General features: G+C 42.5%; 2 protein-coding genes across 2 annotated transcripts in view; one reads left to right on the top strand and one right to left on the bottom strand.

Moving 5' to 3' along the window:
- Positions 1–27,241, top strand: part of LOC134221610 (uncharacterized) — a 637,051-nt gene that overhangs the window by 236,254 nt on the left and 373,556 nt on the right. The gene's annotated exons all lie outside the window — the stretch shown is intronic.
- The window catches only part of LOC134227688 (basement membrane-specific heparan sulfate proteoglycan core protein-like), a 90,837-nt gene that overhangs the window by 30,317 nt on the left and 33,279 nt on the right, over positions 1–27,241 (bottom strand). The window contains exons 4-7 of the mRNA XM_062709345.1: positions 19,155–19,282; positions 18,864–19,071; positions 18,592–18,762; positions 254–382 (exon numbers count right to left, since the gene is read on the bottom strand). Coding sequence (XP_062565329.1) covers positions 254–382; positions 18,592–18,762; positions 18,864–19,071; positions 19,155–19,282 — 636 coding nt within the window. The remainder of the gene's footprint in view (positions 1–253; positions 383–18,591; positions 18,763–18,863; positions 19,072–19,154; positions 19,283–27,241) is intronic.

The following is a 27,241-nucleotide window of genomic DNA, read 5'->3' as shown; positions in this document are numbered from 1 at the left end:
ATTTGGAAATTTCTTTGGTGTCAACGAAAATGAGTGACATTTACAATGTGAATGTGAAAACAAATGTGTAAGTGAAATTCTGCGATTGACCAGAACTTGCGCAAGTGTACACAGAAACCGACTGAAGCGATGGAATTAACTTTCCATCCTCAATGTACAAGTTTCGGAAGCACAATACATTTATCAAGTCAATATCGGCACGCCGGCTACATCCTACGCGCGGCCAAAAGCCACAATTAAGGTTCATACTCACAGTTCACGTTGAGATAGACTCGCTTGCTGACGGCCGGCGGGACCTCGTTCGACGCGATGCACAGGTAGGCGCCCATCTGTCTCCTATCTACGGTTGATAAATTTAGAAAATTGCCGATATGGGTATCAACTGGTGGGTGGGATGGATCGGTTCCAAGTTCCGGGTTTCGGGTTTCAAGTTCCAGCATCACGGAGCGGCAGCGTAACAAGGGCAGGGAAAGAGTAGAAATTTGAGTTAATAAAATTCAGCAAGATGAATTGTTCAGCGTCGGATGCCAGGAAATTGCTCCATAAATTACCCGAGCGCACGCCAGCAGGGGAGTTGTAGGGAGTACGCTTTTATGGGTGGCGATGGCGACCCAGTCGAGTCAAACGCTAACTGTAACATACGAACATAATAAACTGTGACAAAATATGACTGGGTCGGGGCTTTTTTGGGTATGCTGACAGTGCTGGGCTGCGACCCACTGCCGGCCCCAACCTACTCGTGAGCGACTGAATATTCCACCTTCACAAAAAGTAATGAAACCAGCGAGTTTGTGCCCCAGGCCTCGTGACACTCGATACGTCAACAGGACCCCCAACAGAATGGTTGATGAATATTTTTTCACTTGATCTGGCCACTTGTTGCCGGCACTGGCGGTCAATTATGCGGCAATGTACGCATAGTTATTTTTATAGGAAATTAATCTCCGGGATGATGGTGTCATGTCGTAATGATTACTTCAGACAGACAGGGTGCTCCGCGCCGAGAGCGATTTTATGAGGGTTATTAAATTCTACGAGGGCAAGTCTGGTGACTTTAATAATACGACGTATATAAGCCGAATCTACCGACGAAGCAATGGCAATGAAATATTGATCCAATTTAATGTAGTCTTTATATACTTGGCTGGAACGAACAATCATCTTCAGCTGATTATGTTCGGCATCTCCAAGGAGCCACTCTTGAAGAACGAAAGGCTGATAAGTTTTTGTTGAAAAAGTAGATACTTTAAGGAGCCATTATTTTAAGGATTGAATCTTCGAACGCTGGTTTGTTTGGACACATACAGTCGATCGCGGTGATCCTTTTAAGAAATACTTCGTATCATCTGGGGCAATTTTACATTCGGGAATCAATACATTCAGTAAAAATGATTTTCATGTTCGGAAAAATTGAATCTAGGGAAATTAATTATTGAGAAATTCTCGTAAGATCTTCCGGAGGTCTAATAATAAACCCTAGAGTTAACCAATGAGAAAGTTTTGTTTCATAATTTACCTTTCCCGTCAAGAAGTTTTATTCGTTCAATCGATTCTTTGATATATTTAAGATCAACTTTCCCTAAGATCTAGCGTGACCATACGTACCGTATTCAACGGCACAGTACCGTTTTTCAGGCTTCAGACCGTTTGTGTGGCCTCGTACCATCGGTAAAGGACCAGCCGAATACGTTAGGAAATTGTCGGGGACAAAACAGTACTTATGTGTCGTCCGTAACAAATCAGGGAAAAACTGGTTGCTTTGCAAACGTGTTGTAAGTCATAGCCTACTGACGCCGAACTCAAATTATGATGCATTGGCGCGATTGCGTATGGAGAGTCACGTGAGACGTAAGATAAAAGATTTTTTAGTTACCAGATAAAGATTGTCGCTGTCGTCGCTGTCCGGAACATCTTTTGCTGACGAGGATAGGGGATCTAAATGTCAATGAAGGAAAATACATACGATTTGACAGTTAGCATACCACACATCAACCGTCTAAGACGAATTAAGTACTGTCCATTTAATTCCACCAGTTAATTTTCGTTATCTTTGCAGATACGTATTTCGACCACAACTGTGTGGTCGTCTTCAGTGTCTTGTACTTGACTCGACTTAGACAAGACACTGGAGACGACCACACAATTGTGGTCGAAATACGTATCTGCAAAGATAACGAAAATTAACTGGTGGAATTAAACGGACAGTACTTAATTCGTCTTAGACGGTTGAATACATTCCACTAAAAGAGCAGTATATATTTTTCTGATACCACACATGTTTCGGACATCAGAACAAAGGGAACCGAAGCGACAATCTTTATCTGGTATCTGGTAAGATTGATAAAATAGATATCGGCAATGGATATTATGCATATTACACACTGCCAAACGAGAATTCAAAGAACTATATATTCTTTGCACACAATATTGTATATACTGTCCTGCCATAATCTAATAAATCCCTAATTTGTCCCGTTTTTCATTGATGTTTTAACAGTTTCAAAACAAACCATTAATTACGTAACGTTTTTTTTCCTCTTTGTTTAGGTGTTTTTTAAATCTTAAAATTAAGTGCAACATCATGAAGGAAGGGAATCAGAGGGATTCCCTTCGAATTACGTAACGTGAAAATTGGTCATTTTCAACCCTCTCGCCAACCCATGTCATACTTTGTATGGAGTACCTGAAAATTTTGTATGGATCGTCACACTTCAGGAACACCCCCATCTAAACGTTTCGAAATTAACGATGGATGCCCCCTAAAGCAATAGGAAGTACGACGAACTTAGAAGAAACTCAACAAAAACATGTTGATGTTAGATGATATTTCGGGACACCCATAAATATATACTTTCTATGTTTCTTCACTCTCTTTGTCTTCATGGCTTTCACAGTTAACGGACACAATAATGTGGTAAAATTGAAATTATAGATTTGCTTTTCACCACTTGTATTTCAATAGAAGTTCCGTTTGAAAGTGTTTATTCAGGAAGCATTAATCATTGACCAATTCCATTCGCGGACTAAACGGAGCCATAAATTTGGTGGATAAGCGCTTTCTAAAATAACAGAGCGAGGTATATATTTTAAAGTCTTAATTTGATTAATTTTCGATTCATTTTTTCTAAATCTTTTGAAATTGCTATTTCATATTCTGTCATATTTGTTTATTTGTTTATTTATTAAAATTTTTCATCTGACCCAAAGTCTAAATGAATGACATAATATTAAATTACAATTATTGCAATACTAAATTAACACTGAATTGCACAGCTTGTTCGAAAATCTATTAGACGCCTCACCAAACAAACAAACTCAAACAAGGACTCCGCCTGCGTAAACATTCGGAGGCATGTTGCAACCGGCTCGTGATATCCAAATGACGTTCTGTGGAATCTAGGTTGTAGCAGATTCGTGGTACGCGACAGCCTTGGAGGTGTACGGAAATCCAAAAGTGACAGTAGATGCGGTGAGTCAGTTTCTCCAGTTAGAAGCTTCCCAACAAACAACGCTTGCTGGATCTTCCTTCGTCATTGTAACGTGTCCAGCCCTAGAAGTCTACACCGATCCGGATACGGAGGAAGATTTGAAGAATCTCGCCAGGGCAAGTTTCGCAGGGCTAGTCGAATAAATCGCTTCTGTATGCGTTCAATCCTTAAACACCATGAAACCTGGTATGGGGCCCAAACAATCGAAGCTGTTTCCAATATGGGTCGAACCAAGGCACAGTAGAGTGATTTCAGGCAATATGGGTCTGTAAAGTCTTTGGCAATCTTGGCGATAAAACCCAGCTGACGAGTGGCTTTAGAGATAACAGCCGAGCGATGTTCGTCGAACGAAAATTTAGCATCTAGCATAACACCTAAGTCCTTTACTTGTTGTACCCTGGTCAGCGATACTCCGTTAATGCAATAGTCGAAAACAATTGGTGATGCAATGCGATGGAACGTTATCACCACACATTTAGGGACACTAACAATCAGCTTGTTATTGCTGCACCACACGATGAATACATTGAGCAGCGCTTGGAGGCGTTCACAGTCTTCAATTGAACGTACAATAAAAAACAGCTTCAAGTCGTCTGCATATACTAGCTTACAACCACCTCGCAGTAGCAACGTCACGTCGTTGAAGAACAATGTGAACAAGAGAGGACCGAGATTGCTACCTTGCGGGACCCCAGACGTATTAGAAAAAGTCGAAAAACAGGAGCCAATTTTCACACGCAATGCTCTGCCAGTTAGATACGAATTCAGCCAGGACAATAGTTGTACGGAGAATCCAAGTCGAGATAATTTACAAAGAAGTATACGGTGGTCAATTTTATCAAAGGCAGCTTTCAGGTCCGTGTAGACGACATCGATCTGCGCTTTTTCCTCGAACTGTGTTCATTTCTGAGGTTATCGTAAACGTATTAAGGTCAACTGCATTCATCGGAACGTTTAGAGCCGCTAACTCAGCTTCTTGTGCAGAGGCTACGTCGGTCGAGAAAACTGATGAAAAATGCTTGGCGAACAACTTACAAGACATTGCAGCTGAACTAGATTCCGTTTCATCTAGGTAAACGGTTGATGGGACAGATTCAGACTTTCTCTTGGAATTTACAAAACTCCAAAATCCTTTAGGGTTTCTTCTTAAGTTTGACTGAACTCGTAACACATGCGATTTGTACAAAGATGCGTTCAGATGGCGGTATGCATTACTGGCTCGATGAAAGCAACGTACTGTCTCCGGGGTACGTAAGTTTCGAAGCTTACGTTGCTGTGCATTACGTGTGCGTTTCAGTTCCTTTAATTCACGGGTGCTCCAAGCAGGTGACGCTGCAGGTCGTTTATGCGGTACATTAGAGTGCAGCCACGACACGATTTCTGCACAAAACGTCTCTGCCATTTCGTCCACACTATTCGATGAGAGACTTTCCGTCCAGTTAACAGTCATCAGATAGTATGCAACGCCGTGAAATCAGTTTTACGGAAGTTTAGTGAGACATCCGGCGGTGCATGTAACGAATCATTGTTATTGAATCATTGGAATTGAAATTTCAAGCGATGGATGATGAGAGTCCAGTGGAAGCAAAGGAGCGGTGCAGCAATCTACAACAGCAGGGCACTCGAACGAACAGAAGCACAAATCCAGTGTACGGCCAAGCAAGGCGGTCGCGCTGCAGCAAGGTACCCGGCAGAACGTGGAACGTTATAGACGGAAGCGGAGACAGCAGACCCGCCTTTTTCAGGAGAAGAAACGCCGCCTGAAAGAAGCGGAGTGCGAGGAGATGGAACAGCTGTGCCGTTCTCAAGAAACACGCAAGTTCTACCAGAAGCTCAACGCATCCCGCAAAGGCTTCGTGCCGCGAGCCGAAATGTGCCGGGATAAGGATGGGAGCATCTTGACGGACGAACGTGTGGTGATCGAAAGGTGGAAGCAGCACTACGAGGAACATTTGAATGGCGCTGAGAGTACAGGCAGTGAAAGTCAAGGCAACGGAGGAGATGACTACGTCAGTTCAGCGGACGATGGAAGCCAACCAGCTCCCACCTTGAGGGAAGTTAAGGATGCCATCCAACAGCTAAAGACCAATAAAGCATCTGGTAAGGATGGTATCGGAGCTGAGCTCATCAAGATGGGCCCGGAAAAGCTAGCCACTTGCCTGCACAAATTGATAGTCAGAATCTGGGAAACTGAACAGCTACCGGAGGAGTGGAAGGAAGGGCTTATATGCCCCATCCACAAGAAAGGCGACAAGCTGGAGTGTGGGAACTTTCGAGCGATCACCATCCTTAATGCCGCCTACAAAGTGATATCCCAGATCATCTTCCGTCGTCTGTCACCATTAGTGAACGCGTTCGTGGGAAGTTATCAAGCCGGCTTCGTTGACGGCCGCTCGACAACGGACCAGATCTTTACTGTACGGCAAATCCTTCAAAAATGCCGTGAATACCAGGTCCCAACGCATCATCCGTTCGTTGATTTCAAGGCGCCATACGACAGTATAGACCGCGTAGAGCTATGGAAAATTATGGACGAGAACAGCTTCCCTGGGAAGCTTACCAGACTGATCAAAGCAACGGTGGATGGTGTGCAAAACTGTGTGAAGATTTCGGGCGAACACTCCAGTTCGTTCGAATCACGCCGGGGATTAAGACAAGGTGATGGACTTTCGTGCCTGTTGTTCAACATTGCGCTAGAAGGTGTCATGCGGAGAGCCGGGGTACGATTTTCAACAGATCCAGTCAATTTATTTGCTTCGCGGATGACATGGACATTGTCGGCCGAACATTTGCAAAGGTGGCAGAACTGTACACCCGCCTGAACGCGGAACAACAAAAGTTGGACTGGTGGTGAATGCGTCAAAGACAAAGTACATGCTTGTGGGTGGAACCGAGCGCGAAAGAGCCCGCCTGGGAAGCAGCGTTACGATAGACGGGGATACCTTCGAGGTGGTCGAGGAATTCGTCTACCTCGGATCCTTGCTAACGGCTGATAACAATGTCAGTCGTGAAATACGAAGGCGCATCATATGTGGAAGTCGGGCCTACTACGGGCTCCAGAAGAAACTACGGTCAAAAAAGATTCCCCACCGCACCAAATGTGTCATGTACAAGACGCTAATAAGACCGGTTGTCCTCTACGGACATGAAACATGGACAATGCTCGAGGAGGACTTGCAAGCACTCGGAGTATTCGAGAGACGGGTGCTTATGACCATCTTTGGCGGTGTGCAAGAAAACGGTGTGTGGCAACGAAGAATGAACCATGAGCTCGCCCAGCTCTACGGCGAACCCAGTATCCAGAAGGTAGCTAAAGCCGGACGGGTACGATGGGCAGGGCATGTTTCAAGAATGCCGGACAGCAACCCTGCAAAGATCGCTTCCATCGCTTCCGATCCGGCAGGTACGAGACGACGTGGAGCGCAGCGAGTGAGATGGGCACACCAGATACAGAACGACTTGGCGAGCGTGGGGCGTATTCGAGTATGGAGATTGGAGAGATGCGGCCTCAAACCGTGTATTGTGGCGTCAAATTGTTGATTCAGTGTTATCTGTTTAGATCTAGGCTAAATAAATGAAATGAACGATTTAATTATTTTTCATCAGACTTAAGCAGGGATTGAACTTATCATTTTATTATCATTTAGTATTCAGCAAATAACTCATTCCAGAGGTGGAATTCCGAAAAGTGTTGTATGGCGGACTTCTAGTGCTGATTCCCCTCTACAACTTGCTCTTTGTTTAATATTCACCGCAAGAAATGCTAGTATTATTTTATATACTAAATGATAGTAACACTTATTATCATTTAGTATATTGAGTGTTCCTAGCGTTTCACGCTGATAATATTAGACATAGAGCAATGTACCCTTAGACAAAGTTGTAGAGGGGAATCAGCGCTAGAAGTCTGCCATACAACACTTTTCAGAATTCCGCCTCTGGAATGAGTTATTGGCTAAATACTAAATGATAATGAAATGATAAGTTCAATCCCTGGACTGAAGATAACTTAAACTTACATGACACGGAAGTTTTTCGAGACGCAAATGTTTGAGACTCAGTATGCTGAATACATCACAGATTCCTCGAAGGGATGTTAGAAAATCATTGAGTTACAGCGATGAAATGCTGCGTTATGATGGTCACTTTGTACAAACATCCGAATATTTCAATTTGATTGATGCTTAGGAATAAAATAAGCGCCAGCTGCGGTTTGCATGAAATGGATTGGAATTTGTTTTGACAGCCACGTTCTCGCACAACAAGGTTTCCGTTAGATGCATGTAAAATTAAGTCATATTGAATGGAAATATCAACGATTTTATCGTTTACATCACAGAAATTGAAAATTTTGATCTGGTACACATTCTGTTACCAAATTTTACATTTAGTGAGGATTTCCGTCGTGGCAAATTTTCAGAATATTTGACTGTGCACCCCATGACTCGCTCCGTTCAATTCAGCGACTGTTGTATTTCGTGAATTAATTTTGGCATTGGAAAAGGATCCGCATCGAAAGGCAGGTGAAAGACATTGTGACTAGAGCTAAACGAGAAGAAGAACGATTTTTTTCTAGTTTTTTCAGTCAACTGTATGTTGATCTTCGGACATAGTACGCTAAATTTTTAATTAAAGCAGTGGCGTAGCCACGGGGGTGGTTTTGGACATAAAACCCCCCCCAGAGACAAAATTTCTAGAAGAAATTTTTTTTTCCAAAAAAAAAATTGTTCTGAAAACCCCCCCCAGACCAATTTTCTGGCTATGCCACTGAACTAAAGTATAACGTACAGAAATGCATTCCACGAAATTAATTTTACTCCTTATTACAGATTGGAGAAACAATTATTTGATTACTCGACTGATGCGATTATTACTTCGTTCAGAATTACACGATTACTTACATTATCTCGTCACCAGCAAACAGCCACTTCACGCGAACCTCTACCAGCACTTCGCCTTTTTTCCACTGTACTGCTCGTGATTTTTTTAAATGCACATGATGCGCCATTTTGTTTTTGCTAATTTTCTTCATTACTGTGCGTTTTTGATTTTTATGTGCAATAATTAATGATAGGGGCACTCCTTAGCCGTGCGGTAAGACGCGCGGCTACAAAGCAAAACCATGCTGAGGGTGGCTGGGTTCGATTCCCGGTGCCGGTCTAGGCAATTTTCGAATTGGAAATTGTCTCGACTTCCCTGGGCATAAAAGTATCATCGTGTTAGCCTCATGATATACGAATGCAAAAATGGTAACTTGACTTAGAAACCTCGCAGTTAATAACTGTGGAAGTGCTTAATGAACACTAAGCTGCGAGGCGGCTCTGTCCCCCAGTGTGGGGATGTAATGCCAATAAGAAGAAGAACTAATGATTATTAGCTAAACGTAGATATAAATTGTAAATAAATTTACTTTAGCTTCCATCTGCATCGTTATTACGATACAAAGTAAGCAAATGAAGTTTGAATGCGGGACTTACAATCGATAGTCAGTAGATTATTTTCTATATTTTTGATGCAAATAAACATAATTTAAAGATGATTTGATTGTACATATGAATTGAATGACAGTGAACTTGAAATTTGTTTAAAAAGAAACCTCGCATATTTATCATTACATGGTGGTATAATTGAGTTACAGAAAATAGTAAATTAGAATTTATTACTCGAGGTTTTAGGTAAAATGCGCCTCCTATAGAATTTAATTCAGGACTACTTTATTACTTCACTATTTACACCATTATACATTACAGTTCATTATACAAAGTTCATCATACATTTTTTTTCAAACAAAGTGCTTCATAAAGAATTACTCATACAAAGCTTTGCAATCAAATTGATCATTCAAAGTTCTCCAGACATAATTTTTATATGAACAACTTCGTATGAAAAACTTTGTATGGAATATTTTGTATGAAGGGTTTACATTTCCATACAAACCTCTTTATACAACGTTCTTTACACAAAATTCATCATTCATAGTTCTTTATACAAATTTCTTCATACAAAGTTCTTCATACACCTTATTTTATTCTAAATTCTCATAAAAAGTCCTTCGCACAAAATGTTTCATACAAAGTTCTTCAGACATGCTCAAGACAAATTTAATCAATCTTATTTCTTTTTTGTATTTTTGTGGAATATTTTTTAAATTTTTTATTGCTCTCTATTGACTCTTTCGTGGAAAGTTTTAAATTTTGTATAGAAAAAATATTTATTTTGTGGAAAATTTTGTTATTGTTATTGCTAATATTGGTTTATTTAAAGAAATGTTGTGTTTTTTCAATGGAACATTTTGATTCCTTTATGCAATTTTCGCCTTATTTATTTCTGTTTTGTGGAAAATTCTAAATGATGAAATGTTTATGTTTATGAAATTTTTGCCTTATTCGTGGAGAATTTATATTTATTTGTTGCTTGGTTGCTTTGGTCGATTGCCATTTATCCGTAAATGTTGGAGAAATGCCTCCGAGAAGAACAATTTGTCAGTCGGCATCGGGCAGCCGTGTTGGAAATATACGTTTCCCAAAACGCCACCGTTTGTTTGGGCTGCACCTCCGGCGATTGACAAAAACTTGATGTAAACCGTAAACAATTTAAACCTATCAAATCAATGGGATCACAAAATTCATATTAAATCATGAAATCAGCCTTCCATTAAGGTATGTATCGCAGAACATTGTAGTGTTTTAGCCCTTTTATATAACAAATAATGTTACTCAAATTGAAATTCAATGTTACTATTTTTTGTCGTTTTTTTTACGTATATTCGCATTCAAATGCTTTTGAATTTCCAATTCTTTTCTGTAAAAATTTGTAAAATTCTGTGAAATGGATAGATTGATTATACGAGCTATGAGATTAAGAACCGGAACAGCCCAGCAACATTGACAACCATTCACACATTCGCATTCATTTTCACGAGCATCGTTGCTCGAAATCCAAATCCGACGCTAACCCTTTTACCAATAGCACAGAAAAAGGAAACTTCAAAGGAACCACCCGTCTAACACTTGACCAGGTAACAGCTTCCTAAATAATTGAAAGCGTATTCAATCCCAGCGCCTTCGTGCTGCAGATAATCGGCTTTCGAGATCTTGGTCGATTACCGCAAAACAATACCGACGTAAACGAGCACATGTAGAAGTTATTCAGTTCATAGGCCGGCACTAAGCCCAGCCTATAATCACCTTAGCAGCGAAAATGAGCGATTATTCCTTGCTGATCCCCGGGAGGAAATCTCCCACCCACCCAATAACCTGCCTGGCCTCGCTGGACCGTGGACTGGAACACGTGAGCCGACAAAAAAAGACTCATCCTCTGCCGCCGTATAGCTAAAAGTCACACGCAGGCGGATCCGGGAAGCAGCAGCCTCATGATGAACCGGCATTCATTAATCAATCGCCTCTGTTTCTGAACGGAAGCAACGATTACAGACTGTCCGACCGACCCGCCTCGAGGAGGAGCATGACAACAGACGCACAACTAGTGGTTTTTGACGAATCTCTACATAGCAAAGGAGACTGTAATGACGGTTTTTAAATCTCAAAAACATCGTAGAAAATATAACGTCAACCAGAGACGAGCATCCTTCATGTAATGTAATTTGTTTTAATCATCATCAATGGAGAAGGAATAACACTGAACAATTTACAACATTGCACCAAGTTGATGAGTTCTGCCCCACTCTCCCCCTACTAATACGAAGTCGGAAAGGATGTGTGGACGGAAGCTGGTGTTCACGCACAATGGAAAAAGTGTGTATGAAATGTCCGATTCCGATTTTGGAGCTGGAAGACATTCCGATTCAAACCAAGTAACGAACATATCTAAATACGTTTTTGGATTGATGTCACTTTGATTTATAATGAGTGAACTAATTGGGTCTCCAGTAGCCTTGCCTTGCGAGATGGCGAGCAAGATTTTTTTATGTACAGGTTATCCGACTTCGTCAGTAGATGGGAATAACCAGCGCGGAGGGGAAACATACATTTTCAGTGCAAAACGTAAACAAACGAGCATAAATTCCATACAAAAATCCAAGATGGCTGAGTTGGGGATATTCACAAGTCGGATAACCTGTACATAAAAAAATCTTGATGGCGAGTACGATTCTCAGTCCGATCTAGGTAGTTTTCGGGTGGGAAACATTCTCTACTCCCAGGGCATAGTGTATCCATTGTACTTGCCACACAAGATACATACTTATGCAATGACGGGCATAGAAAAGCTTCAATTATTAACAGAAAATGCTAATAGAATACTGTTGTTGTTGAGTTGAAGTTGAGTTGAGTTGAAATTGAAAAGCAGGCCAAGTTCCAGTTGGTATGTATAGCCATTGAAGAAGAAGAAAAAGAAGATGCCGTGTGGCACCTCTTTCTTAATGATTTGCCATCAAATAGATGGTAGTGCACTTGAAATCAAATCTCAACTATATTGTAAGCCGCAAGCTGCCCTCGGGGAACCCGTAGAAAGGGACACTTCCGGCTTTACACCAAAACATGCCGTGCGACAACTCTTTCTTCGTGATTTTAATCAAATAGATGGTTCTGCACTTGAAATCGATAAACGACCACATTGATCACTCTTGGAACCTATGAAGTGCTCCCGAGAAACCCATAAAAGAGGACAATTGCGCTCTTACATCAAAACATGTGATCAGCAATTATTTCCTCATGATTTTCCATTAAATATATGATTAAGTGTTCAAAATGGTGGTAGATCATTTGGCATAAAGCCGTTTGGCATTTATTATTCATGACAAACAACCATTTCTATTAAACAGCATTTGCGGCCAAATGTTCTAGTCGGTTAAATGACTTTTTCCGCCAAACGACCATTTCAGCCATATGGCATTTTCAACCGAATAAACTGTTTGGGTAAACAACTTTTTCGGTCGAGTTAACAATTCGGCTGAATGACCCCTTCCGTCAAATGTCATTGTTGGTCAACCCATTTTCGACCTTATACCGTTTCGGACAAACATTCGGCCTAATGGAATTTGGCTAGATGACTTTTGGCCTAACCTGTTATTCGAATAAATGGCTTTTCGTCGAATGACTTTCGGCCAAACGACAGGTAGGGCCATTTGGCCGACAGACACAAGACCGAAAGGTGTTTAGCCGAATATGTCATTTGGCCAAAACTTACCTGGCCGAAAATGTCGTTCGGCAGACTGACTAGTTGGCTGAAAAAGTCGATTGGCCCAAAAATTGTTTGAGTTTAATGATCGTTTGGCAGAAAGGCCTTGTTATTTGGCCAAACGGGTGGATATTTTTGATTATATTACCCGTTCAGTAATCAACATGTGGCCGTTGGACCAAATGCCATTTTCGACTAAATGGCCCATTCTGTCAAACAACCATTTCAGCCGAACGACATTTCAAGACAAAATGTTCAAAAATCCGTTTGCAGTTGAAATCCATTTTTTTATAATGTCCACGCTTTTAACGATATCCCGCGGGAAATCTATATATTTTGTGAAAATTTCGAAAAATACCCCGTGAGACTTCTTTCAAGAGGCTCGGGAGCCTCCTTTCAAGAGGCCCGGAAGCCTCCTTTCAAGAGGCCCGGAAGCCTCCTTTCAAGAGGCCCGGAAGCCTCCTTTCAAGAGGCCCGGAAGCCTCCTTTCAAGAGGCCCGGAAGCCTCCTTTCAAGAGGCCCGGAAGCCTCCTTTCAAGAGGCCCGGAAGCCTCCTTTCAAGAGGCCCGGAAGCCTCCTTTCAAGAGGCTCGGAAGCCTCCTTTCAAGAGGCTCAGGCCTCCTTTCAAGAGGCCCCAGCCTCCTTTCAAGAGGCCAGGAAGCCTTCTTTCAAGAGGCCCGGAAGCCTCCTTTCAAGAGGCTGGAAGCCTCTTTCAAGAGGCCTGAAACCTTTTTCAAGAGGCCCGGAAGCCTCCTTTGAAGAGGCCCGGAAGCCTCCTTTGAAAAGGCCTGGAAGCCTCCTTTCAAGAGGCCTGGAAGCCTCCTTTCAAGAGGCTTGGAAGCCTCCTTTCAAGAGGCCTGGAAGCCTCCTTTCAAGAGGCCTGGAAGCCTCCTTTCAAGAGGCCTGGAAGCCTCCTTTCAAGAGGCCTGGAAGCCTCCTTTCAAGAGGCCTGGAAGCCTCCTTTCAAGAGGCCTGGAAGCCTCCTTTCAAGAGGCCTGGAAGCCTCCTTTCAAGAGGCCTGGAAGCCTCCTTTCAAGAGGCCTGGAAGCCTCCTTTCAAGAGGCCTGGAATCCTCCTTTCAAGAGGCCTGGAATCCTCCTTTCAAGAGGCCTGGAAGCCTCCTTTCAAGAGGCCTAGAAGCCTCCTTTCAAGAGGCCTGGAAGCCTCCTTTCAAGAGGCCTGGAAGCCTCCTTTCAAGAGGCCTGGAAGCCTCCTTTCAAGAGGCCTGGAAGCCTCCTTTCAAGAGGCCTGGAAGCCTCCTTTCAAGAGGCCTGGAAGCCTCCTTTCAAGAGGCCTGGAAGCCTCCTTTCAAGAGGCCTGGAAGCCTCCTTTCAAGAGGCCTGGAAGCCTCCTTTCAAGAGGCCTGGAAGCCTCCTTTCAAGAGGCCTGGAAGCCTCCTTTCAAGAGGCCTGGAAGCCTCCTTTCAAGAGGCCTGGAAGCCTCCTTTCAAGAGGCCTGGAAGCCTCCTTTCAAGAGGCCTGGAAGCCTCCTTTCAAGAGGCCTGGAAGCCTCCTTTCAAGAGGCCTGGAAGCCTCCTTTCAAGAGGCCTGGAAGCCTCCTTTCAAGAGGCCTGGAAGCCTCCTTTCAAGAGGCCTGGAAGCCTCCTTTCAAGAGGCCTGGAAGCCTCCTTTCAAGAGGCCTGGAAGCCTCCTTTCAAGAGGCCTGGAAGCCTCCTTTCAAGAGGCCTGGAAGCCTCCTTTAAAGAGGCCTGGAGGCCTCCTTTCAAGAGGCCTGGAAGCCTCCTTTCAAGAGGCCTGGAAGCCTCCTTTCAAGAGGCCTGGAAGCCTCCTTTCAAGAGGCCTGGAAGCCTCCTTTCAAGAGGCCTGGAAGCCTCCTTTCAAGAGGCCTGGAAGCCTCCTTTCAAGAGGCCTGGAAGCCTCCTTTCAAGAGGCCTGGAAGCCTCCTTTCCAGAGGCCTGGAAGCCTCCTTTCAAGAGGCCCGGAAGCCTCCTTTCAAGAGGCCCGGGAGCCTCCTTTCAGGAGGCCTGGGAGCCTCCATTCAAGAGGCCCGCAAGCCTCCTTTCAAAAGGCCCGGGAGCCTACTTTCAAGAGACCCGGGAGCCTCCTTTCAAGAGGCCTGGGAGCTTCCTTTCAAGTGGCCCGGGAGCCTCCTTCCAAGAGGTCCGGAAGCCTCCTTTCAAAAGGCCCGGAAGCCTCCTTTCAAGAGGCCAGGAAGCCTCATTTCAAGAGGCCCGGAAGCCTCCTTTCAAGAGGCCCAGAAGCCTCTATTCAAGAGGCTCGTAAGCTTTTCTCAAGAGGCCCGGAAGGCTCCTTTCAAGAGGCCCAGAACCCTCCTTTCAAGAGGCCCGGAAGCCTCCAACAGGCCCGGAAGACCCCTTTTCAAGAGGCCCGGAAGACTCCTTTCAAGAGGCCCAGGCCTCCTTTCAAGAGGCCCGAGAGCCTCCTTTCAAGAGGCCCAGGCCTCCTTTCAAGAGGCCCGGAAGCCTCCTTTCAAGAGGCCCAAGCCTCCTTTCAAGAGGCCCGGAAGCCTCCTTTCAAGAGGCCCGGAAGCCTCCTTTCAAGAGGCTCGGAAGCCTCCTTTCAAGAGGCTCGGAAGCCTCCTTTCAAGAGGCTTGGAAGCCTCCTTTCAAGAGGCCTGGAAGCCTCCTTTCAAGAGGCCTGGAAGCCTCCTTTCAAGAGGCCTGGAAGCCTCCTTTCAAGAGGCCTGGAAGCCTCCTTTCAAGAGGCCTGGAAGCCTCCTTTCAAGAGGCCTGGAAGCCTCCTTTCAAGAGGCCTAGAAGCCTCCTTTCAAGAGGCCTAGAAGCCTCCTTTCAAGAGGCCTGGAAGCCTCCTTTCAAGAGGCCTGGAAGCCTCCTTTCAAGAGGCCTGGAAGCCTCCTTTCAAGAGGCCTGGAAGCCTCCTTTCAAGAGGCCTGGAAGCCTCCTTTCAAGAGGCCTGGAAGCCTCCTTTCAAGAGGCCTGGAAGCCTCCTTTCAAGAGGCCTGGAAGCCTCCTTTCAAGAGGCCTGGAAGCCTCCTTTCAAGAGGCCTGGAAGCCTCCTTTCAAGAGGCCTGGAAGCCTCCTTTCAAGAGGCCAGGAAGCCTCCTTTCAAGAGGCCTGGAAGCCTCCTTTCAAGAGGCCTGGAAGCCTCCTTTCAAGAGGCCTGGAAGCCTCCTTTCAAGAGGCCTGGAAGCCTCCTTTCAAGAGGCCTGGAAGCCTCCTTTCAAGAGGCCTGGAAGCCTCCTTTAAAGAGGCCTGGAAGCCTCCTTTCAAGAGGCCTGGAAGCCTCCTTTCAAGAGGCCTGGAAGCCTCCTTTCAAGAGGCCTGGAAGCCTCCTTTCAAGAGGCCTGGAAGCCTCCTTTCAAGAGGCCTGGAAGCCTCCTTTCAAGAGGCCTGGAAGCCTCCTTTCAAGAGGCCTGGAAGCCTCCTTTCAAGAGGCCTGGAAGCCTCCTTTCAAGAGGCCTGGAAGCCTCCTTTCAAGAGGCCTGGAAGCCTCCTTTCCAGAGGCCTGGAAGCCTCCTTTCCAGAGGCCTGGAAGCCTCCTTTCAAGAGGCCCGGAAGCCTCCTTTCAAGAGGCCCGTGAGCCTCCTTTCAGGAGGCCTGGGAGCCTCCATTCAAGAGGCCCGCAAGCCTTCTTTCAAAAGGCCCGGGAGCCTCCTTTCAAGAGACTCGGGAGCCTCCTTTCAAGAGGCCTGGGAGCTTCCTTTCAAGTGGCCCGGGAGCCTCCTTCCAAGAGGTCCGGAAGCCTCCTTTCAAAAGGCCCGGAAGCCTCCTTTCAAGAGGCCAGGAAGCCTCATTTCAAGAGGCCCGGAAGCCTCCTTTCAAGAGGCCCAGAAGCCTCTATTCAAGAGGCTCGTAAGCTTTTCTCAAGAGGCCCGGAAGGCTCCTTTCAAGAGGCCCGGAAGCCTCCTTTCAAGAGGCCCGGAAGCCTCCTTTCAAGAGGCCCGGAAGCCTCCTTTCAAGAGGCCCGGAAGCCTCCTTTCAAGAGGCCCGGAAGCCTCCTTTCAAGAGGCCCGGAAGCCTTTTTTCAAGAGGCCCAGAAGCCTCCCTTCAAGAGGCCCGGAAGCCTCCTTTCAAGAGGCCCGGAAGCCTTTTTTCAAGAGGTCCGGAAGCCTCCTGTCAAGAGGCCGGGAAGCCTCCCTTTAAGAGGCCAGGAAGCCTCCTTTCAAGAGGCCAGGAATCCTCCTTCCAAGAGGCCCAGAAGCCTCCTTTCAAGAGGCCTGGAAGCCTCCTTTCAATAGGCCCGACGCCTTCTTTCAAGAGGCCCGGAAGCCTCCTTTCAAGAGGCCCAGAAGCCTCCTTTCAAGAGGCCCGGAAGCCTCCTTTCAAGAGGCCCGGAAGCCTTCTTTCAAGTGGCCCAGAAGCCTCCTTTCAAGAGGCCCGGAAGCCTCCTTTCAAGAGGCCCGGAAGCCTCCTTTCAAGAGGCCCGGAAGCCTCCTTTCAAGAGGCCCGGAAGCCTCCTTTCAAGAGGCCCGAAAGCCTCCTTTCAAGAGGCCCGAAGACTCCTTTTAAGAGGCCCGAAGCCTCCTTTCAAGAGGCCCGAAGCCTTCTTTCAAAAACCCCGGAAGCCTGTTTTTAAAAGGCCCTTAAGTCTCCTTTAAAGAGGCATGAAAGCCTCCTTTCAAAAGGCCCAGAAGCCTCCTTTCAAATGGCTCGGAATTCTTCTTACAAGAGGATTCGAAGCGATCGATCAAGATGCTCAGAGCCCTCCATTCAAAAGGCTCGAAAGCCACAATTCAAGAGGATCGGAAGCATTCTTTCAGTAGACTCAGAAGCCTCCATTCGAGAGGCTTGGAATTCTCCAATAGTCATGAAAGTCCTGTAGAAAGCTTGGTCTATAAAATTACGGAGTAATGAAAATTTCAGACAACTTTTTAGAGGTTAGGTTTAAGGTCGATTTTTATATATGTTATGAGTTACGCCTCTTTTCATTTACAGCAATAAAAGGGCGTACCTCAATTGATGGAAAAGTTCGAAGGTACCTCTCAACAAAAGGTTGAGAACCGCTGTTATAATGGATTTTATGCAACCCAAGTTGCATAATGTTCATTAAAACATCCATTTCATTGGTATTGAAAAGAAGGCCGTTTTATCACTTAAATGCCAACTGTAAACCAGATATTATGATCAGAAATTGCAAAAGGATGTTTTCCACTACAAACTCCGAAAGAAGATTCTCCTCCGACCCGAAAAACGCTTGATTTCGTCTCATCGAAATGAAAATTACGAACCCAGCTTGAAAATATTCCGTTGAAATGTAAAAAAATCTTTATGAAACGATCGTAATAGGAAAACCATAAAAAAACATATTTGTTTCTAGTTCAATGTAGAGATGCTCATCCGGTTTGATATTGCGCACAAAACATCATGATACTACATATATCAAATAAATGATGGTTGTCAGAATGACAGCATCTCTTATCTGTCAAAAGATACATAGGAGTGCCCTTAACCGAACGGTGCCCACAACCGAACCTCCTCCCCTACCGTTATCGGCAATGGTCAACTCCAACCAATCCACTCGCTATCTGAGTTACCTCCCTCAGGTGTCTGGCTGAAGATTTTCGTTTTATCCTCATAAAAAAACATTTGCTGTTGCATGACTGCCTCCATACCTGCTTCCACTTCTCATGCAAAAAAGATCACTGGAACCAACTGTGATTGCTTGCATCTAATTGGACGATTATTATTTTTGTTATTGCCTTAGTCAATAGAGTGATTCCGGAAACCATGAATTATTAACATTGATAATCCATCTCATTGTATCTTTCTCTGTCGTCACGCCGACAATTGATTTTACTGAATTACATCCTTATGAGACGTTCATCGAAAATAAATTCATTCATAGAAGCCAGATACAAGCTCTAGTTACGAGCCATTATTTTAGCTACATACTTTGACTGTACCCGCTCATATACTCATATACCATCCACATGAACGGTAGTATAACTCGGCATTCATTCACGCGTAAGCATGGCCCAACTGTAATAACCTAACTCCCAGCCGGAGAGCAACTCTGGTACATACCTCGTCGCAGCTCGGTACCGTTCCGCTGCTGATATAGCGGACTGCCATCGTCGCGCCTCCAAGTCACCTTCGGGGTCGGATGACCGGTCGCTTTGCAGAAGAATGTCACGTTGCCTCCCTCGCGAACCGTCATATCCGACGAGGACTGCTCGTCCGAAATATCCGGCGGCACTGTCATCGGCGATGGAAGAGTGAAAAAACCGCAAATTTGAAACACAAGTCATGTATGCATCCATCAACACATCCGGATGGGGGTAGGGAAGGATACTCACGCTGCACGTCGACGCAGCCCACTTGCTTCTGCAGTGGCGTTGCGTTGATTTGACACATGTAGCAACCGCGGTCTGATTCCCGCACGTTTCGGATCTTCAGCCGCCACACGTTCGACTCCTCCTGGGTCACGCTGTAGCGTGAATTGTGTGTTACGACGCGACCCTGCAGGGCCAGCACGGTCTGATCGGAAGCACGCATCCATCCAACCTGCACGTTTGGATGAATATTTAGATTTTTGGAAAGAGGTCAAATTTATTTATGTACACATGCTCCGTTGCGAATTTGCTCACCTTATAGGCACCTAAATTTTGTACAACACAACTTAACGTAGCTTCTCTACCGATAGGAACTGTCACATTTTCTATGGGGCTGGCAAAGCTCGGTTTTGGCTCCTGCTCGTTCCGGGAGTCTGAGCTTCCTGAAAGAAGAAGAAGAAAAAGAAATCGGTTAAGGCAGGTCATGAATAATTTCAAATTATAACTCCGAGCGCCCCCTTCAGAATAGAATCACCCCATTCCGGGGAAGAAAAATATGTATTATGGAGTCTCCCAGAGCTAATCACACTTTCGCATCCCATAAGGTCCTCCCATATTTCACTCCCAACGATGGCGACGGTCGGTGCGGACGCCCTCGTCTTCATTTATTCAGTGCGAACACATTAGAGCCCGGACCGCACAGCTCTTGGAAAACAAATCACTCCACCGGAATCCATATGCAAAGCGAGTGGCGAAAAGAAAAAAGAACCTCAAGAAATATGGCGTAGCAAAATCAAATGGATAAGAGGAAGAGAATGCCGACTCCCAAAACAAATAACGACTAATCCGGATTGATATATTCCTCGAGGCTCGACGTCTGCCACTACATTGATGCTCTCAGTACGAGGGTGTGCGATAACATTTGCATTCAATATGTGTATGTGATACATGGAGCAGGAACCTAATTAATCACTCCGAGGGTGACGCTATGGGAATTTGATAGAGGTTGTTCAAGACACTTCAAGGCTTTCAGAAACATAAAAATACCTACATAAAACACCATCAACATTGTCTCTTTGCGAAATTCGTCTGTGGTCGTGAATCACTTTATCAACATTTGCATTATTTTACCATAATTTGATTTCTGGGACTTGGTATTGAAACTCACTCTGGAGAATACGTTGATAAAGGCTGAGGGATGCATTTTGCCGGATTCTCCACTATATTACACCAAATCTCATACATACTTCCGAAAATTGAGGGAGACGCATGGTTCTGAAATTCTGTACCTCCGAGATCGAAAATTGCTTCAACTTACAAACCCTTCCCAAATTCTCGCCGAAATCGAATGAAGATTCCAAAGCCACCGGAATGTCTCGTTGGGAAAAATCTCATTCGAAATTCCATCCTTCCCCCGGTACATTAGAAAGAAACCCGCACACATGAAACCGGCCAATCCCCGAAAGGAAACAGCTCACTTCTTCATCTCTGTGCGCCCGGATAGCGCTTTTCCCTAATACCGGCACACAGTTCATATACAAACGGGAGATAGCAGAGTGAATCTCCGACCGGAAGCTTCTTATTTTCCCTTCGCTGCCACTCTCCGTCCTTGGCCGACTTTGAGTATTATTGTTTTGAATTTGAAATTGGCAATAAATCTACATTTAAATATATAATTCAATGATTGTGCTATCAGTGAATCTCCTGCTTCGGCCGCCGGTTCTGGGTGTTGGTGGTTGGCCTGAGCCTGAACCGGGTTTCACATTCTGGGAACGAGCCAGAAAAGACGCCCTGAGATTCGAACTTCCGGTTGGTTGGTGTGGTATGGCTCGTGGTTTCGTACTTGAGGGTGTGTGTGTTCGAGCGGACACGAGCAGGAGGAAGAGTTAGTAGAGGAATTATTAGTCATTGAGCTGGGCGTGCAAGCGAGAATTTCCATTGAGCCATTTGTTGTGCGGTGAGCTGAAAGCATGGACTAGATTATTGGGATGCATCTTCAGAAGGAAATGCAAGGACGAGAAGCTACTTTAACCGGAAGATGTGTCTGTTTCACATGCTATAGGAGCCTTTATGCTCGGCTCGGTGATGCTCCAATCCGGTTGCAGATGCTTTGAAGAATGATCAATAAATCGCAAATGAATTTATTTTAATCATGGTTTGTTTGATAGGAGAGAAGATTAAGTTATTTGCGAAACATCTGTGCTACATTTAATTCAACATGTGCATCGCTGTAAGCAACTCAAAAAGTTCTATTGAATGACTTGAAATATAAACGATTTCAAATTTAGATTAGTTTACGGAAAAAAGTTTTGGAAGTACTCTTATAAAAAAGCTTCTGTTTCTTAACTTAGATTATCAACTAGACAAAAGTTGCAGGATCCTAAATGAGTTATCCCAGTATGAAGTAATTAAAATTTCATTAATTCATTCCTTCATCAAGTTGTTTAAGAATGTGCGCCGCCGCTCCCGCTGACATTTTTTCATCAGGCCTATACCTTACATTTAGGCATAGACACGCTGCTGTTCAAAATTAAGCCTGCAACTGATCTACAGGGTGTGCACAGGTTGTTGTTAAGATATTTTTTTTTATTTTCATACAGGTTTATGTGTAATTGTTCATTATTTTGAACGTTTTAAAACAAAAAAAAGTTGTTGGCTTACGCCATTCCTATTACAAATAACGAAGTTTGTCACACTTTTGGCGTAAATCGTATGTGGAGGTCCACATGTGCTGCAGCTTCAGTCAATCCAGATTTATAAGAATTTGAATAACTTAATGCCGTGCTCTTACTCTCTTACTCTCTTACTCTCTTACTCTCTTACTCTTTTACTCTGGTACTCTACTAATCTATCAATTTTTTACTATCTTACTTTTCTTACTATAAAGACAGAAACACCGCCTTCGACCAAAGGTCACATAGACTGAACACTTAACATCTAGCATGAGATAACGGACAGGACATTTACACAACACCCAGTAGACCAGTGGAGTATTTTTCGCTTTACGAAAAGTTTTCTCCTTAACCGGGGCGGGAATTAGACCCACACTCCAATGCATATGCGTCTAGACGATTGACGTCGCTAGCCGCACGGCCACGAAGCCCATTATCTGTTTTACTCTCTTACTGAATCACTTACCCTCTTACTCTTACCTATTTGCTGTATTTGCTATTATTATTATTTCTCACTTTCTTATTCTCCTACTTCCATATACTTTTAATATTACTCTCTTGCTCACTTACTAACTTACTATCATACTTTCTTTTAATCTTACTCGCTTAATTTCTGACTGTTTCATTATCTTACTTTCTTTATTTCTAACTCTATTAGTCTCTTAATCTCTCCTCATCTTACTCTCTTACTCTCTACTCTCGTACTCTCTTACTCTCTTTCACTCTAACTCTCTCCTCCCCTTATTATTTTCTTCTCTTATGTTCTCAATCTCTTACTGTCTTACTATTACTCTCCAAATATCTTTCTCCCATACTATCTTACTCTCTTTATATCTTACTAATTTTCTCTCTTGCTCTCTCACTTTAATTCTCTCTTTATCTCTTAGTCTCTTACTCTTTTGAGCATGAGCATTATGACCGCACAATTCGTAGTTGCTACTCCGTGATTGACTAGAACTTGCGAAATTGTACAGAGAACACAATAAATGGGTCTTGGGACTAGCTATCCATACTCAATGTACACGTTTCGGGAGCTCAAATATCTAATATCAAATATCAATAACGGCGCCGGCCACGTCCTTACGGTCACATAGGAAGGGAAGGATTGTTAGTGCGACTCTCGTTACTACTAGAGACCGAGTATACCTGTGCATCTCCACGATTGCCTTGGGATATGATATCGTTTTAGTTACAAAGGATAATTTATCTAGATTCACTTCGGTAAGTGATGCGATCTATGGGATGGGAAATAACACTAATTCGCTGTCTCGCCACGAGGAAAATGTTAAACCTTGCACGCCCGGTGGCATACGAAAACGGAGGAGAAACGTTTTGGACGACCGAACGGACGCGCAGTACTCTGTACTTACTTGCCCGATAGCTACTGCAAATAATTGAAGATCGCACTTGTCTCGACCGGAGCAAAGCGCAATACATGCGCATGAGCCACCAAACACAAAATAGATATTTTATTATTTTCCCGACGACTGAAACACGCACCCGCGCAAATCAGAACAAAATTACGGCGACTGGCCGATGGTTTTGCTTTCCGCACCTCTCTTAGTCTCTTACTCTTTTACCCATTTACTTTTACTCTCTTAATCTCTTACTTTCTTGCTATCTTATCCTCTTATTTACATGTTTTGAAAAAAATACAATTTTTCACTTTCTTACTCTTTTAGTCACTTATTATATCACTGTCCCCCTTTTTTATGACTCTTTTACCCTTGATCAATTAGATGGTAGAGAAGAGGGTTTGGTTTCTCCGCACGACAATAACTTAAAAGTTACTAACGTTACACATTTTTATTTAATTACGGAAGACCATTCCGACTAGACACGATCAACCTTTGTTGTGTGATGAAAGTACTACCGTTTATTAGATGGATACTACATGAGCTCTGCTGTAGATAGAAGAGCTCTGTACCGGCAATGACCATCATGTTTTGATCGAACAACTCTCTTTTTTCCTTCCCCTATTACTCTTTCTATTCCTACTCTCTAATTATTCAACTCTCTTACCCTCGGCTTCTTTCTCTCTTACTTTCTTATTCTTTCGCTCTCTTACGCTCTTACTTTCTTTTTCTTTTACTTCATTCCTTTCTTTTTTAACTATATATCATACAGGGGATTCTCTTCACCGACTTCCTCTCATTTTAATAATAGTGACAAGCAGAGGATTTCTTTGTCGTTTATCACCTCAGACCGATAGCACATACTAAGAACTTGCATTCTAAGGTGAAGTAGAAAGGTAAGTAGAAAGGGGAAGTCAAGAGAATCCTATCTAGCGACATTCGCTTTTTTACCGAATAGAGTTTGATAAGTGTGATTTTTTAAATAATAATCTAGTCAAGTAGGAGCCGCTTAAGACAGCCTTATTGTTGAGGTTGAAATACGTATCCGCTAAGTTATAATCAAGTGGTGGAATAAAATGCGGAAGTACTAGTATTATGACAAATGAAGACATTCTAATAAAAAGCTCAAAAAATGACTTATCAAATTAATATAAGTTATTCAGTCTCTTACTCCCTTACCGTCTCTCGTTATTACTCTCTTACTCATTTATTCCCCACTCTCTTACTTACTCACTTACTCTCGTACTCTTATACTCTCTAACTCTCTTTTTCCTTCCACTATTGTTTTCGTACCTTCTTATTTTTTAGCTTTATTTTTGTAAATTTTTAAATTATTGCAATTCTTCACTTTCTTACTCTTATACTCACTTAATCTTTTACTCTTTTATTTTCGTTCTATGTTACTCTCCTCTCCTTTTACTCTTTTCTCCTTACCCTTACCCTTACTCTCTTTCTCTATCTCACTTTATTATTTTTCATACTCTCTTACGGTCTTACTTATTAATTTCTCACACTCTTATTCTCTCACTCTCTCATTTTCTCACTCTCTTAATCTCTCATTCTCTTACTCATTCATTCTACAACTGACTTATTCTCTTATTTTCTTACTCTCTTTCTCTCTTACTCTCTTACACTCTTACTCTCTTGCTATCTTAAACTTTTCCTATCTTACTTTCTCAATCTCTTCTTTCTCTATTTTCATATTCACTAAATTTCATTACTTACTTTCTTGTTTTAATTTTAGTTCTCGCTCCACCTTTTTCTCTTTTACTTTATTACTATCTAACTTACTCTACTACTATTTTACTTTTTTGCTAACTTACTCTTTTACTTACTTACTTACTTACTTACGGTTACTTACTTAAAATGAGCAAGAGATTTTTCTCATTCCCTACTTTCTTACTCTCTTGCTGTCTCACTCGCTTATTTTTACAATATTACACAATACACTGTTTATCACTATTTTATACTCTTTTAATCTCTCAAATTAATTCTCTCTTACTCTCTTACTATTTTGCTCTGTTAGTCGCTTACCCTCGAACTTTCATACACTTTAACTCACTTTTATTCTTACTGTCTTACTCTCTCACTATCTTACTATCTTTATCTATTTATTTCTTGTTAATTTTTCATTCTCTTACTCTCTCACTATCTTACTCTCTTACTCTCTTCTCCTTCTCCTTACGTATTATTTTACTCTCTCACTGTTTCACACTATCATCCTCTTACTATCGTAATTTCTTACTTGCTCATTATCATGCTCTCTTTGACGCTTATTCTTTTTCCTCTTACTCTCACAGATTCTTACTCATACTTACTCTTTTATTCTCTTACTGCTTACTCTATTTCTCTCTACTCTTTTAATGTCTTACTATCTTCCTCTTTTGCTCTTTTCTTCTTTTATTTTACTTACTCTCACTATCCTACCCTCACTCACTTAATATCGTTCTGTAAGTATGTGAGGTAAGTGTGTTAGGGTGTAAAAGTAAAAGAGAGTAATAGTTTTACACTCTCACTCACTAACTTTCTTACTAGAGGCCTGAATAAGACAAACGCGGATAGGTATGTGCCGCCAATCGAACCGTCAAAAAACAGCAGCCAATCGAGCAGGAGACCTGTCAAGCAGCCAAAATGTTTGCTAAAATACTAAAAACGGCCAAATTCGATTTTATGCCATTTTTTTTATAAACAAAATTGAATGTATTTAACATTAGTTTGTTATAATATATGCAAGTCATTTATAGATTAGGAAATGAAAATTCATTTTTTATTGGATTCTATTGTTATGTGATGTGGACACATAAAATAGCGGATTGTAAGATTTTATCTACATAAACTATTTCTTCCTTTTTATGTGTTATTCTTTGAATGCAGTGTTGGCAGAGTAATATTTTCTATCCGCGTTTCTCTTATTCAGGCCTCTATTCCTTACTATCTCTCTCTTATTCAATTACTCTCTTGCTCCCCCACTAAATTTATCTCTCACTCTCGTAGCCTCTTGCTCTGTTACTCTCTTACTCTAACTTAAACTTTTTCAATATCTTACTCTTTTGCTTCTTTCACTCTTACATCTCTACTTATCTCTCACTTTTAGGCTTTCTTACTCGCTTACTCTCACTCTTACTCCTGCTCTCCTACTATCTTACTATTTTCCTCTATTACTCTTTTTTCCTTTTTTCCTTTTTTCTTACTGCCTCACTCTATTTCTCTCTCACTTTATCACTCTCTTATTCTGACACTCTCTTACTGTTTTGTGCTACTACTCTCTTACTTTTTACCTCTACTAATCTTTAAATCTTTTACTATTGCACTTTTCTACTCTCTTACTTTCCTACACTCCACTGCACTACGGTCAAGGATATAGTTTTCGCCAAAAATATATTTTTTCTTTGTTGTTCAACAAAGTTGTTCGGAATACAAAGGCCATCATCATGATACTAGCAAAGAATAGGGTTGTCCACCAGATAAAACATTAATTTTTTTTTTTCGTTTACAGAATACTGACATGTAACATGCTATAAATTTATACCAGCTTATTCCAATGAATTACGCAAAAAAACCTTTTCTGTAGCTCTTAAATTGGCTGATTTAGAGTAATTTAACCTACTTGGATTAGGGTGTCCCTAAAACAACAGTATTTTTGATCTACCTATTTTGTTTCCGATTTTTCAGTTAATTCGTCTTCGGGTGACTTTTAGAGTTAAAAATGCCACTTTTAATGTATAAATATGCTAATATATTTTGCCGATATCTCCGATTGAGGCACACCATAAAATATGTTAACATGGCATTTGAAGGAAAAACTTATATTCTGTATTATGTAAAATAGTTGGAAATGTGATATTTTTTCATCTCATGTTTTACCATCTTAATTAACGTCGTATTTTTCTAAAAAAAATATTTTTTTGACGGAAAGTGTATTTTTCCATGTAAATTTGTATCCTGGACCATAGTGCACTGCCTTATTTTGTACTGACTTAAAGTCTTACTGCTTCGCTCACACTCTCTAATTTTTTTCACTTTATTAATGTTACACTTGAATTTTTCTCCCTCTTACTCCCTTAGTCTCCTAATTGATTACTCTTACTCCTTTTTTTTCTTAATGCGTAAAAATCAATTAATTACTTATCACACAAATCGACCATCTTCCACTATCTCCACCCTAGGTATGTCACACTTTTTGTAAGAAACATCAAATTTTTTGTATGAATCGTCACACTTCGCTCAATCTCCCTCCGTCCTCTATGCGTTACGTGATTTATGGATGTTTTCTACATTATTCTCTCACTCTTTTACTCTCTAACCTTCATACTCTCTTAATCTTTTCCTCTCTTGTCCTCAAACTTCCTTTTCAATTCTTTATTTGTGTAAATTT

Source organism: Armigeres subalbatus, chromosome 3 (assembly GCF_024139115.2).
Source record: "Armigeres subalbatus isolate Guangzhou_Male chromosome 3, GZ_Asu_2, whole genome shotgun sequence".
NCBI classification, from domain to species: Eukaryota; Metazoa; Arthropoda; class Insecta; order Diptera; family Culicidae; genus Armigeres; species Armigeres subalbatus.
Note: the sequence above shows the minus strand (reverse complement) of the source record. Positions and strands in the feature narration are given on the sequence as shown.